The following is a 13,754-nucleotide window of genomic DNA, read 5'->3' as shown; positions in this document are numbered from 1 at the left end:
TATACTATAATTATTACTTTTGCGTTTTTTTAGTGGTTATGTACAGTTTCATGGGAATTTTTGATAACTTTTCATTTTTTAAATTATTATTATTATTTAAAGTTTTGATGAGGAGAATGTGGCGTTTCACTCTCTTATTCAGATTTTTTTTGTTAGAACGTTAGATGCGTCTGTTCTCAGCTCGTATCTAAGCTTTCATATAGGGAGTAACTATCTAATACATGCAGTTTCTTGCTTTCAGCTAAGAAATAATGGCATCCTGGGAAGAAATTGAAGCTGCAATTGCTGAAGGCAAGCATGAGCTGCATTTGAATGGCGATTCAGTTTCGCAAAGATTAAAAACTGAATCACAACTTCCTGAAAGTTTATTTAAAATACGTACCTTAAATTATTTGGAAATAACTAATACTTGTCTTGCATTGCTGCCAGATAAAATCTCCCTTCTAGATAATTTATTAAATTTAGCTCTTCATAAAAATGAGATTATTGAGGTTCCAGAAACTCTGAATCATTTGAAGAAATTAAAGTTCCTCGATTTGTCATTCAATAAAATCACGTCACTGCCAACATCCTTAGAGCTACCCAATCTGCACACGTTGAATCTAGGTAATAATCTCTTAAAAAATTTACCAGATTTTAGTAATGTTCAAGCTTTGGGTATACTGTACATCGATCATAATAATTTGAGCGAGCTACCGTCAGGTCTTGAAAAGCTTTCAAATCTTTCTGAATTGTACGCTGCAAAAAATGAAATCACTGTTGCTTCTGAATCCTTAACATTGATGACAGCTTTGAAAGTATTAGATCTCTCAGAAAATCTGCTGAAAGAGATAACTGTTGATCTATCCTTATGTCGTAAGATGAAAGATTTAAATATTAAAGAAAATCCGTTAAAAGATAATCGGCTTCGTAAGATGACCACCCAGTGCAATACTAAGTCAGTTTTGGAGTACATATCACAACATACTGGGGTAGACGTTAAAAAGGGGAAAAAGGGAAAATCGAAGAAGAAGACTGATGACGATCCTCAAGATGATGATAAATTAAGAAAAATTTATATAATACAACCGAAAGACAGTTGTTCAAAACAAGTGGTCGCAAAGGGAAACGTCAAAGATGTCAGATCATACATATGTTGTGTTATAGTGAAGAACTTGGATTTAAGGGATGTAAACGTGTTTAAAAAATTTATTACTCTGCAGGTTTGTTCAAATCCTTCAAAATTTTTATAATTTCATTATGAAGTGAAGAAATATTTGAATATTTATTTTTTGAACCAAACGTCTTGGTTGTTACAATTTGATAAAAAATATCCACATTTGTTGCCTTTTAGACAAAGCTTCATGAAAACGAATGCGATATGCGAACTAAAGCTACGATTGCGACTCATAACGCTGCTTCGTTAAAGTTTCCGTTGTCATACGAAGGTGTGGCCTCTAATTGTTTAGAAATAATTCCGTTGGGTCAAGTTAAAAAGGTTTCATCTGTTGCGCTTATCGATCGTCTCAAGAGCGAAAGAGACGACCTTAAGATCAAAAAGAAACGACAGCCAAAAACTGGACTATACCGGTTTGAGGACTTTTCGATCGGTTTTATTTTCTAACCTTTCGTTTATCGATTGAGTTTGCATTTAAGTTTAAAACAATTTTCTCATGTTTTAGATTTATTGACCTTGTCGATGGCAAAAATCAATTCGCTTGCTTGAAGAATGCAGATGGCGAAGTAATATCGTTTCCTCCAGTAACCAATAGCGAACAAACTAAGGTAGGATTATTTTCAACTTTCTCCGCTACTTTGCGATTTGCAGCGCAGTTTGAAAATGCTATTTTGTTTTTCAGACGGAAGCGATCGTGAGTGACGTATTTATTGAGGTTACTTCACCATTGAGTTTGCCACAGTGTAAACACGTGCTAGAAGAGCTCATTAAGAACCTGTTTTTGTTAGACTTTGAATCAAAATACGATGCACAAAAAAAAGGCTTGATTCTAGAAAGAGTATCTGTGGTTGACGAGCAAGGTGATCTTAAAGTTGTCTTTCCATCCAAAGTTGATTTGGATTTCTCAACTGCCATTCCAGTTGTAAGAATAGAGGAGTTGTAGAATTTAAGACTATTTTCATGGAATAGTTTTAAAAGAATAAATCCGAAAAGATTTTTTGCCATAGAAACCATCATTAAGATATTGATATTCTCTAGTATATGGACCATATTGAAAAAAAAAGGTCCTCGTGTTCCATTTTTATCTCATTTTTTACTTTTACTATCCTTTAGTGGATTGGTGGATTCTGGACACAGAATAGATGCCGACATGATAAAACCAAACAACCCTTACGTAAAAACGCCTTTTGGCCGCTATAGTACAGAAACAACCATTTAATTTTTCTTTTACAATCTTTTAGATGCAAAAACCATATTGTATAGTGAAATCCGTTTTACACACCTTATCAATTAGGATAAAAAAGAGTTGGAAATTCTATTAAAAGTTGTATCAATCCTTAATCTTGTTAAGAGGCTTAGAGTAATCGATATTGCGTCATTTAATATTGCTAAGAAGCAACAATTAGAAATGATTGTTCACCTATTTGCAAATGAAATCAGAGAAAAAGTTTAAAAATCAATGAAACTACGATAATGCTTGTTTAACGGACGAAATAACACTAATTGTATAAAATGCGTTGTAAAGTTCTCTTAACGTAATTATTTTTGTCGTAAAATTCTGCCAATGAATCACGCAACTTTTCTTTTGCTGACATTTTTTTACCTAAATATTGATGTCAATTCTTGCATAGATGGTTTATGATTCTTTTTGATTGGTTTTAAGTGTTTTGAATTTACAAAACTTTTCCGAAAAATACCGAACTGCCTTACGGCATTAAAAGTTAAAACTCTCTTTAGCTTGCAGCAAGTAATGCAGAGCTAATTTAATTAAAACACGAGTATCAATGCATCCATTAAAACTTAAAGTTTTAAGCATTGATATTGTGCGGTACTACGGTTTCTTCAGGGATAATCTATGAGTCCAAGCCAATATATCCGTTAAGATTCACTAGCAGCCCTACAGAGTTCTACAGGTCATGCTTTTATCTTGCTTAATACTGTTAAAAGTGACCTTTGTGTGTTGTAAAGTGACATATCTGCTTCCTCCAACCCACTCCCTTTCTCCTCACAACTAAATAATAGTTACCATAATAGCTAAATAAAAAAGCCTCGGTAATTTAATAACCATAAAATTGTTAAACAATTTTATTGCAGTTGTTATATGAACTGCACCGGTAAAACTTCATAGAATAGAAATAGCTATCGGAAAAGTGTCATTAAAAAACTTAAATTGGAACTTATATTTTTTTTTAGTAAACGAGATTTAGGCGAGACCTGTGCAACAGTCGCAGGACCATAAGGGTTGGAAAATTTAGAAAGTATGGTTCTGTATAATTTTTACTAAAATTCGTAGAACAACATACTGAAACTTTTTTATTCATTTCTATTTTTTATTATTTTATGTCTTATATTTTTATTCATTTCTATTTTTTATTATTTTATGTCTTATATTTTTATTCATTTCTATTTTTTATTATTTTATGTCTTATATTTTTATTCATTTCTATTTTTTATTATTTTATGTCTTATATTTTTATTCATTTCTATTTTTTATTATTTTATGTCTTATATTTTTATTCATTTCTATTTTTTATTATTTTATGTCTTATATTTTTATTCATTTCTATTTTTTATTATTTTATGTCTTATATTTTTATTCATTTCTATTTTTTATTGTTTTATGTCTTATATTTTTATTCATTTCTATTTTTTATTATTTTATGTCTTATATTTTTATTCATTTCTATTTTTTATTATTTTATGTCTTATATTTCTAGAGTCTTGTTATCAAAAGATAAAACTGTTCATAACTTACTAGAAATGAGAAAAGGCGTTATTGTAGAATTAAAGTGATCTAGATATAGTAGAATTAAAGTGATCTAGATATCTAGATCAACATATGAGGCGTGGCAGGGCTAAGTGATCTAAATGCCAAAAACTAAAAAATATATCTTTTTACACCAAAATGGTCTGAGTGTCTACGCCAATACAATGCAAATAGATCTAACTCCAGAAACTACCTCTTTATCGTAAAAAAAAAAAGCATCAACAGATGTAGCTGTCTGTATGTCCAAGCATACCATTTTCTCTAATTGATCCAAGTCCATTCGCGCTATTATAATTATTAGCCAGAGATTTGTACGAGACTAGTAAAACAAACAAATAGATGTCAAAAAAATAAAATAAACCACCAACAGATGGTGTATGTACCAGCACTTTTTGAAAATTTGTAATTAATATTCTTAACCTATTTGTTTGGTGCACTCGTTTGATTATTATGTTTTCATTTTTTTTCTTTCTTTTTTTAATTTTAGGTCACTTGTAAGCGTAACTTTAGTTGCCCCGATATTTTGCACATGAAAAAAGAAAAACTCTTCAATTTCTTTTACAAGTTTTGAATCAATGAACAGAGAAGCTTTTAAATGGGACTCATGCAAATCCTACCCGTCCAAAGACGTCGACATGGGAATTATAATCACCAAAACGATAGCAGAAGACAATCAACTATTAGTTTCACTATTCCTGTTGCTGAAGGAGACTTCTAAAGGATATGAAAAAAAAAAAAAAAAAAAACATTTCTAGACATTTTCGCTATTAGTTCCCAAAAGGTTATTTCTTGTTAACAAAAAAAAAAAAAATTTAGTTTGATCACTTTTTAAGACGTGGATTACACGTATAAAAGTTCAAGGATACTTTTCACGACAAACAAATGGTTCAAATCACTACCTCGACGACATTTTTTTAATGCATCTAAGTTGGGAATAAGCCAGGTTACCTGATTTAAAGTGACAAAAGACAGTCCAGGAATTGCTACTTTATGAAAAACTTTAGTACCCTGTTTACCTTTTCAAGCATGTCGAGTTTCTAAACGAGAAGTATATATTTAAAAAATTATCAATGCAGAAATTGAACGTCTTTCAGATGTGGTACTAATTAAAGAGACAAAAAAAAGAGCCTCCAAGCAATGATGCAACACTTGGATGAAGAAAATAGGTTGTATTTTGAAAAAGTTTTAGATGCCTAAACTGTTGTACTAAAATCATTTCGTGTTAACTAAATATGAACATAGATCATTTCTGCCATTTTTTATTTTTAAAACATTTTTTATATTATCTTAAATACTCTTTTAGAAAATGTTTAATCTTATGCTTCTTGTCTAATAAAAATTTATTAAATAAGAATGTACCACAACGCCACATGACCATTATGACTTCATCTTTACATCGTCATTTTATATCAAATAGCCGTTGTCTGTAGAAACGAAAGAATTTTATTTACAAGCGTTGCTAGAACGTTTTCGGCTACGGTATTTTTATAATTATCCACACGCAGAGATCAAGATTTATTTATAAACAGATTTTTTTTGTCAAAGATAAACTAGATTTCTAAGATAGTTAAAGATTCCTATCAAAATTACATCAGGTGATTTTTTATCGATTAATCAGATCCTTTCTTTGGTGAACCTTACAGGTTTGTGAACTCTTTTTTTGAAAAATCTCCGTTTAATTTATTTCTTTAGAGATTTTGGCACCCAATAGAGAAATTACCAAGGTATGGTGTCTATTTAGATAATAAAATGTTGCTTTTAAAATTGAAAAATTTAACAAATTGTCTCTATAATAACATATAATAAACTTTTTTTATTCATCTTTTTATTTACATAAGATATTGTCACTAAAAAGTAGGTGATCTTTAATATCAATGATAAGTTTTTCACTAATCAAGAATACCAATATATTGACACAATAAATCACCCATCCAATTATTCAGCTGTAAACGAGGAATCAATAAATGCCTAAATTTTTTGAATGAAAACTTTGAGTATCAACAAAAAAATATACATTACTTTTGTAAAAAGATTATAAATGTATTATAAATATATTGTCAATGTACATTAATTCTTTTTTTTTTTTTTTTTTTTTTCTTTCCTTTTTTATGTTATAGATATTTGTAAGAATATTTTCTTTAAGATTTATTTGTTTTTCTTCTCTATAAAATATTTTGCAATTTACACAAAATATACAACATTTTATATCATTAAAAATTAAAAAGAAATAAAACTGAAATTATAATATAAGTTGAAACTGTAAATTGAGAGTTTATTAATCTCACAAGCTTAACAGGTCTTTAAGATAAGTGCTTCCTATAAAGCAGTAGCAGTATGTTGTAATAAAACATCAACTTTAGCTCATTCAGATCAACTGCACAGATTTCTTTATGTATATTTATTAAATATAATTATTAGGTTATCATATATTTTATCGACAGATAATTTCTTGATAGGATTTCTTGCAAATGGTTTTTTTTAGTTTTTTAATTAACAGTTTATAACAAATATTTTATATACTTTCAGGTAAATTAACTTATAAGTAAAAAAGATTTTATCAAAAGTTGTTTATGGAATTATAAATTGTTTATTTTATTTTATTTAGATTAATCTCATTAATGGGCAAAAAGAAAGATATTTTTGAATGGCCATGATGAAGCAAGAGAAGGATCTGAATTATGCTACTGCTGGAGTACCTATAGTCTTTATAACTGAACAAGACTTTTCTGACAGTGATGAATTTCAAAACATTTTGCCTGTATGTTAACATACATAATATATTTTAAATATCATACATGTATAAAGTAATAGCTAATGTTTATTAATTACAATTAATTAAATTATCAAGTGGTTATTTAGTGGTAAACATAGTTACATACACTCTCTATGTGTAATATCAGGTGCTGTATTTAGATATGAACTCTAGATGTTAAAAGAATTAACTTAAAGTTATTTTGAGCATCTTTAAAAATTAAAAAAAAGTTCTAAAATAAATTTTATTAACATGTGATTGGTGGATTGATATTCATGTGAAAGTTTAACATTTAAAAAGTGAAGGATCATAATTTTTTAAAAGAAAAAAAAAATTCAATTTGTTAATTTCAATTTAAAAAAAAAATTGTAAAATGATTTACAGTCTACTAAAAGTATCAACAGTTGTAAAAAAAAAACTAATAACATGATTTTATATCTAAAAGGTAGCCTAAAACATGATAGAATTTGATTCAACAAATCACTGCACTTTTATTAACCCAGTCTAAATCATAATGCCTCTGTTGTTTTATAATAAACTTTATTTTACTGTTCCAATAGTGTTTATGACAACAGTATATTAATGGTAAATTGTTTTAGCTCCCTGCTTCAAAGTATAGGTACTCAAAATGGCATGAACTTGCTGATTGCTACATCACATCAAGTTTGTTAAAAAATCCAAGAATTAGAAAAGGTGATTTTTGAAGTGTTGTAAATTTGAAATATATTTTCTAATATGGTACATAATTAATTTAGAAGTCTGAATGGCATAATTTGGAATCATGCTGTGAAGATATTCCCAAAATAGGCTATTGCTAAGAGGCTTTTCTCATTTTAAGGCCCTCAAGGTTTTAAAGTGGACACAATTTTGATGTTGGAGGATGAGGAGAGAGGGAAAATAGATAATTCTCGAAAACAAAAAAGAAAATGGTGGGGTGCAAAGAAAAGGGATTACAGAAGTAAATTAGAAAATTGGGAGCAATGTGAGGTAAAGTAGAATATTTTAAAAGTGACTCTAGAATAAGCAAAAATTACTTTCTTTTGTGACTTTTGTTTTAATTTTGATTAGCAAAACTTTAAAAAGAAATTTTATTTTTTACAAATTATTGGCTGATATTTTTACAAATTATTGGCTAATATTTTTATGTTTTCAAATATAGTGTGTTAACCTATCTTACCAAGACTTAGCACACCCATATCAAGTAAAAGACTTCATTAAGATTCTGAATAAGTTGGCTCGTGCAGAATCAATAGAACTTATAGATAATTCTTTATCTGATTTGTCCTCTGTCTTCTTTCCAAAGTAAGTTGTGAAAATAACTTGCCATTAAATATTTTTATAAATTCTTTTTCAAATCCCAAGTTTTTATTTTGCAATATACAAGCATTTTTTATTTTAGCTGCCGTCATTTATTTCTCCAACGCAATCTTCTCCACAACCTAAAAGTGAGCTCTTCAATTTTGCTTGAAAAAAAATTTGACCTTTTTCTTATCTTTAAAAAATTTCACTGAATTCAATCTTTTACAAAAATTCTTTTAATAATAGTTCTCTTTTGGTTATATTTTTTTGAATTAAACTTTTTTTTAAGAAACTTCCAAAATTGGTTCTAATAGAACACATTTCACTGCAGCAGAATAACATAACCAACCTTGATGGATTACAGCTATTAAAAGATACTAATATTAAGTCACTGATATTGCGAGATAACCCAGTATCTCTCCAACCAGACTACAGGAAAAGGCAAGCCTATTTATTTAGTTTTATTTTTTTAGTGTGATATATAATTCTAGTGTAGACCTCTCAAGCATTAAAAAGATTTTATATTTTCTAATGAGCACAATTTTTAATCAAAAAATTTGTGTGCACTAAAAACTTTTAATGAATTATCCAGAAATAAAAGGTTTTCTTAGCAACAGCTATCAAGAAGCCATACTTGGTGATTGTTGTTGATATAGATTTTGAAACCATGCAACCTTTGAAATTATGCATTGTAAACATCACCATTTGATTTTTCCATTTTAAACGAATAATAATAAAGTACAAGCTTCTATATTAATCTTTTGAAATACCAAAGTTTCAATAAAGTATTTAGACATACAAATAAAATTTCATAAAATTGGTAAAATTCCAATAAAAGATCTTCTATAACTTTGTTTTTACCCAAAATATTGGGCAATAGTACATTTTATTGCTATTCAATTAAATCCGATAAACTTTTGGCATCCACAAATTTGTTACAACTTTAAACATTAGGCATCCATGCATTTTAAACGCATAAAAAAGGGGATATTATAGTAATCTTTAGAAAACTGGAGCTATGCAAAAATTTATATGAACTTTTCAATTTGTTTAGTTTGTTTTTTTATGTAAAATAAGGTTATACTTTGTTCGTAACGAACAGAAATAACTAGGATGTTGACAACGTCATTGGTATAGATTTTATTTTGTGTAAATATTTTAATTTCAATTGTTTTGAACTAAATAAAAGCGTTTAATTTCATATTTCTCCGCAGAGTGTTTGGGCTGCTACCTAGTCTTGTTTTGCTCGACGATTTACCTCGATCATCGACAGATTACGACGCGCCAAAAAGTTCATGTCGAATATTTTGACGATTTTTTAAATTTTATTTTTTTACATAATCAAATTGAACTGTTGATTACTTTTAAGCTTACTAAATTTTTTCATAGTGTTTTTGTATATATTGTAAATAATATTAATAGATATATATACATATATATTATCAATGTTTTTTTTATGCGTACCAATTATTAGTTTCCTCGCTCATGTTTAATCTAAAAGCATCCTCAATCAGATACACGATTCACTAAGCGTATAAAACACCTTAAACTGCTAATAGCTTAGCATAAGTTTAAATGATTCGCAAGAAAATACTTTTGAAAAAGAAAAATTTAACAAAATCACAAAAAGAAAATAAGTTCTTCTCTTATATATTTTGTACATATTTCATGGTACATACCGAAAGTTATGCATTCTAAAAGGCTTATAAACAAAAAGCCATCACTCATCCTACTCATCACCATCACTCGCCAGACGATGAAAGTGAAACAGAATAATGTAGATCCCGTTCTTGTTTTTGTTTGAACAAAATTTTTTGCAAATCGTTAAAAAGAAAACATGGCGCAAAACCTGAAAAAATTGATTTTTAAGAACTTGATTTGTAAATAACTTTGTTAGGACTTTCATCTTGTACATGCCAACAAATACTTTGAAATGTGGCTGTAAAAATTGATAACTTCGCTTAACAAAGTGATCTTTAAAAAAAATACGAGATCCAATTATGAGGCCTTAATTGGATCTCGTTTTTTTTTTTGAAGATCATGAACTCTAGTAACGTACTTTTCAGAAAAGAAAATGTTTGAACACATGCATATATTTAAGTTTTTCGAACACATGCATATATTTAAGAAATCATCTCACAAAATAAGAGCACATTCTTTAAACTTTAGCAGACAAACTTTATCTAATTTTTGAAATGCAAGCCATCACAAAAGATTCTTTGTTAAAACAGAAACTGTTTACTATCAATCATCTGGGTTGCTTGTTTATTTAGAGAGATAAAGTTCTGAAATTCTTAATTCAAAAATGGCGTTAGTTATGTTTACAAACATCCATGTTCACACAAACTAACGTTCTTGTAATAAAAGTTCACCAGTGTATTGTCTGGGAAGAAGAAATGAAAAAGATTGTTCACGATACAAGGTTCACATTGAGATGAACGATAATTTTTTTCTTTCTGTAAGTTTCCAATAATCTCGCTTCTTTTAAGTTTTCTTCACTAAAACCCAGTGAGTTAAAACATGATTGATAATTTTATAGTTTTCTTCACTAAAGCCCAGTGAGTTAAAACATGGTTGTTAATTTTATAGTTTTCTTCACTAAAGCCCAGTGAGTTAAAATATGGTTGATAATTTTATAAGAGAAGCATAAAACTTGTTAAGAGCTTGAGTAAAAAACTTGGTGCTATTAAAAAATATCTTGTAGGGGAGAGGGGGGGGGCAGCTTTGAACGGGGGCAGCTTTGAAAAAATGTATTTTTGAAGCGTTTTTGTATTTAAACTTAATAAAACTAAATATTTTGTGAAGATAATATTTACCCTCGCAGTTGTCACCTGACTTTCCTGGCATTTGGCATAAACTGGATAAAATATATGATTGGTTTGTTTTTGAGGACATATCGTAAACATTTCGATATAAAGTTGTAAAAATTTTTTGACCACGTTTCTAACTAGTGAGATGTTTAATGTTATTTATAAGATAGGATAAATCATAAGATTTACAATTAAACAGAAAATGTCAATCGATGAGATAATTTTGTTTGAAAAAATCATCGTTTATTATTTAAATCGCTATTGGGACAGTTTTGAATAAAATGAATGGGGCACCTTTGAATCGCTGTTTAAACTTCTCGCACTTTATTGCTTCGTTATTTCAGCCTGAGTTTTGATTATTTAAAAATAAAAATGGCTCGAAATTATAAAAAAAAGAGAGTTACAGAAGTCATAGAGGATGATGTTAACAATGCTGTTCTCCAAGTTGCACATGGATTAATGAGGCCAAACGAAGCTGCTGTAACTTATACTATAAAACGAAATACTTTACATTACAGAATAAAGAAGTATAAAAACTTATTATCTAAGACCAAGCTTGGTTTGACAACTAAATATACTGTCGCACAAGTATTTAACAAAGATAAGGAAATAATGTTAAGAGACTACCAAATAAAAAAGCTCTAAAATGAATTATGGCTTGACATACTCAACTTAAACTTAATCCATTTACGTTATAATCGTGTTTTTTTGAAGTTTAAGATTAAGTTGGTTTTGAAAACTTTTGCTTTTTTTTAAAAAAAATTGCTTCTATTTACAGCTTAAATAGCTTTATATAACTTTTGTTAGATCAACTCTTTAGAATGATTGTAAGATAATTTAGAAAAAATAACTGATTTTTACTTGTAGAAACTTAAACTTAATGAAATTTAAAGATAAATCAATGCTTTATTTAAAAAAAAAAAATTTACTTAATCACTTGTTATTTCCATTCGTCAGAGATAATTCAAAGCTGCCCCAGGTGTGTTCAAAGCTGCCTCAGGTTGGGGCAGTTTTGAACATTTTCGCGCATGCTGAAGAAATAAAGATTCTAACTTATTTTTTAGCTCAAAATTTATTTAAACACTGCATTTTTATTCCTTAATCATTGTTTTAACTATTCAGAAGAAAAAAAGTGGTTTAAATAACTAAAATGTTGATTTATATAAAAAAGTTTTAAAATTTATTCAAAGCTGCTTCCCTCTCCCCTAAAACTAAAACTAAAAACTTTCAGAAATTCCAGCTAATAAAATTGAAAAGTATAATATAACCTCGAACTATATCTTTTAAAACAACTTATTTTTTAAAACTCTTTGAATTCTTCTCTTATAGTAGCAGGATAGCAGGAGTCATCTTATGTTAGCAGAATAGCAGGAGCATCTTTAACTTCACTTTGAGCAAACCTTTCTTTGAATTAAAGAGGATGAAGGATCCTCCCATGTCTTCTCTGGTATGAAAATTTGATAGCTTCTTATCCATTCTCTGTTCTCATGCATTAACGAGTTATTACATAACGAGGCATAAACGAAGTAAGATCAGTTCAGCAACAACGAATCAGAACACCTCCTAATATAAAACATTTTAGCAACAAGTACAAGAATAAACGCTTGATTTAGTGCCATTGTATACCACCAACAATAAATTTCTCATTTGAGGTTCATAAATTATTGATAAGTTAACAACACAAAGCATTTTCCTCTTGAGTAAAAAAAAAAAATCATTAAAAAAGGTTATTTTTCTATTAACTTGAACACTTCGCTTTGAGTTTAAAATATTTTATAAGTTTATATTATTGAATAACGTGTTTAATAAAACTTTTCACAAAGTTAGCTTTTGACACACAACTGATGCTTTTCTCGTCAAAGTATGAAACCGCTGTTTTGGCGTAATGGGCACTTAGCAGATCGGACCAGAATAGTAATTGGCCATCAGAATGATTCTCACGATCTAACTTGAAGTTTTCGATACAAACTATCGCAGTAGGTATGAATTTGATCTCGTTGATCCTCTGTTCGCTTTTGAATAAAATGAATATCAAGCGGCTCAAGGGTCAGTTTCCACTCATCCGTTTAGCTACGGAAAAGGGAAAGGGATGGAAAAATTATTATCGTGAGGATGCGCAGTTTGTAAGTTAATAAAGCTAGATCGTAAGAATCATTTTGATGGCCTGGTCCGATCTGCTAAGTGCCCATTACGCCAAAACAGCGGCTTCATACTTTGATGAGAAAAGCATCAGTTATGTGACCAGAGCGGATGATCCGCCAAACGTTCCAGAACTTCTCCCAATCGAAGATTTTTGGAGTATTCTGAAAGGAATGGTCTACGCAAACAACTGGAAGGTAAGAAATACTAACGAACTATGTAATATAATAAATTACTGTTTTAAGAAAATTGACATTCAACTCGTAAAAGACACTTCTAGCCAACTCGTCTTCGATTAGGATGAGCCAGGACTTGTGGACTTGTAAAAGACAATTATTATTAAAATAAATAAAAGACTTAATACTCTATTTAAATGTATTTTGTTTTAACTTTTAGATTACTGAGGGAGTTATGCCAAAGGTTAAATCAAGTTCCTTTGGGTAAAAGAACTTCACATAATTTATTTTAATTGTGCTGTTGTGTGGTCCACAAAAAGTGTTCTGAAAGAATAATTCCATTATCTTAGACAAAAGAACGGTCAACCGTAAAAGTATACCAGTTTTGCCAGTAGCTCGCAAACACGGCAACCGAAAAGCTATCAATCCAAAAATTGTTTACAGACAATTTTCCAGCTGTAATCAAAAAAAAAGCTTGTAAAATTGAGTGAGGTAAGAAAAAATTGAAACTCGTCATTCTTTTTGTAAAACTCTTAATTTAGCATCTTGGGAATTTTCAAAAAACTTTTAAGAAAATTTATCGAAATGCATACAACAACAAGTATCCAGATAGTCAAAACTATTGTGCTACATGTATGAACATAATATAAACTAG

The 13,754-nt window shown here is 29.1% G+C and overlaps 2 protein-coding genes and 2 long non-coding RNA genes across 7 annotated transcripts; 3 read left to right on the top strand and 1 right to left on the bottom strand.

Annotated features, from left to right (window-relative positions):
• The first annotated feature begins 104 nt into the window (after positions 1–104).
• On the top strand, positions 105–2,166 carry LOC145185863 (leucine-rich repeat-containing protein 47-like). Its single transcript, XM_080061899.2, has 4 exons — positions 105–1,202; positions 1,334–1,569; positions 1,662–1,764; positions 1,839–2,166. The coding sequence occupies exons 1-4, from the start codon at positions 252–254 to the stop codon at positions 2,097–2,099; spliced, it is 1,551 nt and encodes a 516-aa protein (XP_079918025.2). The 5' UTR covers positions 105–251; the 3' UTR covers positions 2,100–2,166.
• A 1,864-nt stretch (positions 2,167–4,030) lies between these two features.
• Positions 4,031–5,343, bottom strand: LOC149883519 (uncharacterized). 3 transcript variants are annotated; one of them, XR_016455286.1, is made up of 4 exons: positions 5,283–5,343; positions 4,872–4,960; positions 4,344–4,637; positions 4,031–4,242 (listed from the first exon to the last, which is right to left on the bottom strand). It is a non-coding gene; the product is annotated as an uncharacterized LOC149883519 (long non-coding RNA). The 3 variants fall into 3 exon arrangements; XR_016455287.1 differs by having other exon boundaries at positions 4,541–4,637; XR_016455285.1 differs by having other exon boundaries at positions 4,031–4,637.
• A 20-nt stretch (positions 5,344–5,363) lies between these two features.
• On the top strand, positions 5,364–9,380 carry LOC145185516 (uncharacterized). Of its 2 annotated transcripts, XM_090096781.1 has the most exons (9): positions 5,364–5,518; positions 5,616–5,647; positions 6,529–6,681; positions 7,275–7,368; positions 7,514–7,662; positions 7,835–7,977; positions 8,075–8,120; positions 8,264–8,415; positions 9,189–9,380. In XM_090096781.1, exons 3-9 carry the CDS (start codon positions 6,568–6,570, stop codon positions 9,283–9,285), a joined length of 795 nt encoding a protein of 264 aa, XP_089952907.1. In that variant the 5' UTR covers positions 5,364–5,518; positions 5,616–5,647; positions 6,529–6,567; the 3' UTR covers positions 9,286–9,380. The 2 variants fall into 2 exon arrangements, with proteins under 2 accessions (XP_089952907.1, XP_089952908.1); XM_090096782.1 differs by lacking the exon at positions 5,616–5,647 and having other exon boundaries at positions 5,400–5,566.
• A 3,419-nt stretch (positions 9,381–12,799) lies between these two features.
• LOC149883518 (uncharacterized) lies at positions 12,800–13,586 on the top strand. The gene is made up of 3 exons (XR_016455581.1): positions 12,800–13,120; positions 13,320–13,363; positions 13,450–13,586. It is a non-coding gene; the product is annotated as an uncharacterized LOC149883518 (long non-coding RNA).
• Positions 13,587–13,754: the final 168 nt, after the last annotated feature.

The sequence above is a fragment of the Hydra viridissima genome, unplaced genomic scaffold (genome assembly GCF_058129835.1).
Source record: "Hydra viridissima isolate aposymbiotic clone 2 unplaced genomic scaffold, HvirCarnegie_v1 scaffold_9, whole genome shotgun sequence".
In the NCBI taxonomy this organism is placed as follows: Eukaryota; Metazoa; Cnidaria; class Hydrozoa; order Anthoathecata; family Hydridae; genus Hydra; species Hydra viridissima.
The sequence above is the reverse complement of the archived record's forward strand: the minus strand, read 5'-3'. Positions and strand labels throughout refer to the sequence as shown.

What these genes read in the sequence shown, in the direction of transcription:
- LOC145185863 (XM_080061899.2), top strand. Translation starts at nt 252, where the DNA reads ATGGCATCCTGGGAAGAAATTGAAGCTGCAATTGCTGAAGGCAAGCAT. An exon ending in AAAAATTTATTACTCTGCAG is followed by an intron (nt 1,203 to 1,333) that starts GTTTGTTCAAAT and finishes GTTGCCTTTTAG; the next exon opens with ACAAAGCTTCATGAAAACGA. An exon ending in CCAAAAACTGGACTATACCG is followed by an intron (nt 1,570 to 1,661) that starts GTTTGAGGACTT and finishes CTCATGTTTTAG; the next exon opens with ATTTATTGACCTTGTCGATG.
- LOC145185516 (XM_090096781.1), top strand. Translation starts at nt 6,568, where the DNA reads ATGGCCATGATGAAGCAAGAGAAGGATCTGAATTATGCTACTGCTGGA. An exon ending in AATTTCAAAACATTTTGCCT is followed by an intron (nt 6,682 to 7,274) that starts GTATGTTAACAT and finishes AAATTGTTTTAG; the next exon opens with CTCCCTGCTTCAAAGTATAG. An exon ending in ATCTTCTCCACAACCTAAAA is followed by an intron (nt 8,121 to 8,263) that starts GTGAGCTCTTCA and finishes CTTTTTTTTAAG; the next exon opens with AAACTTCCAAAATTGGTTCT.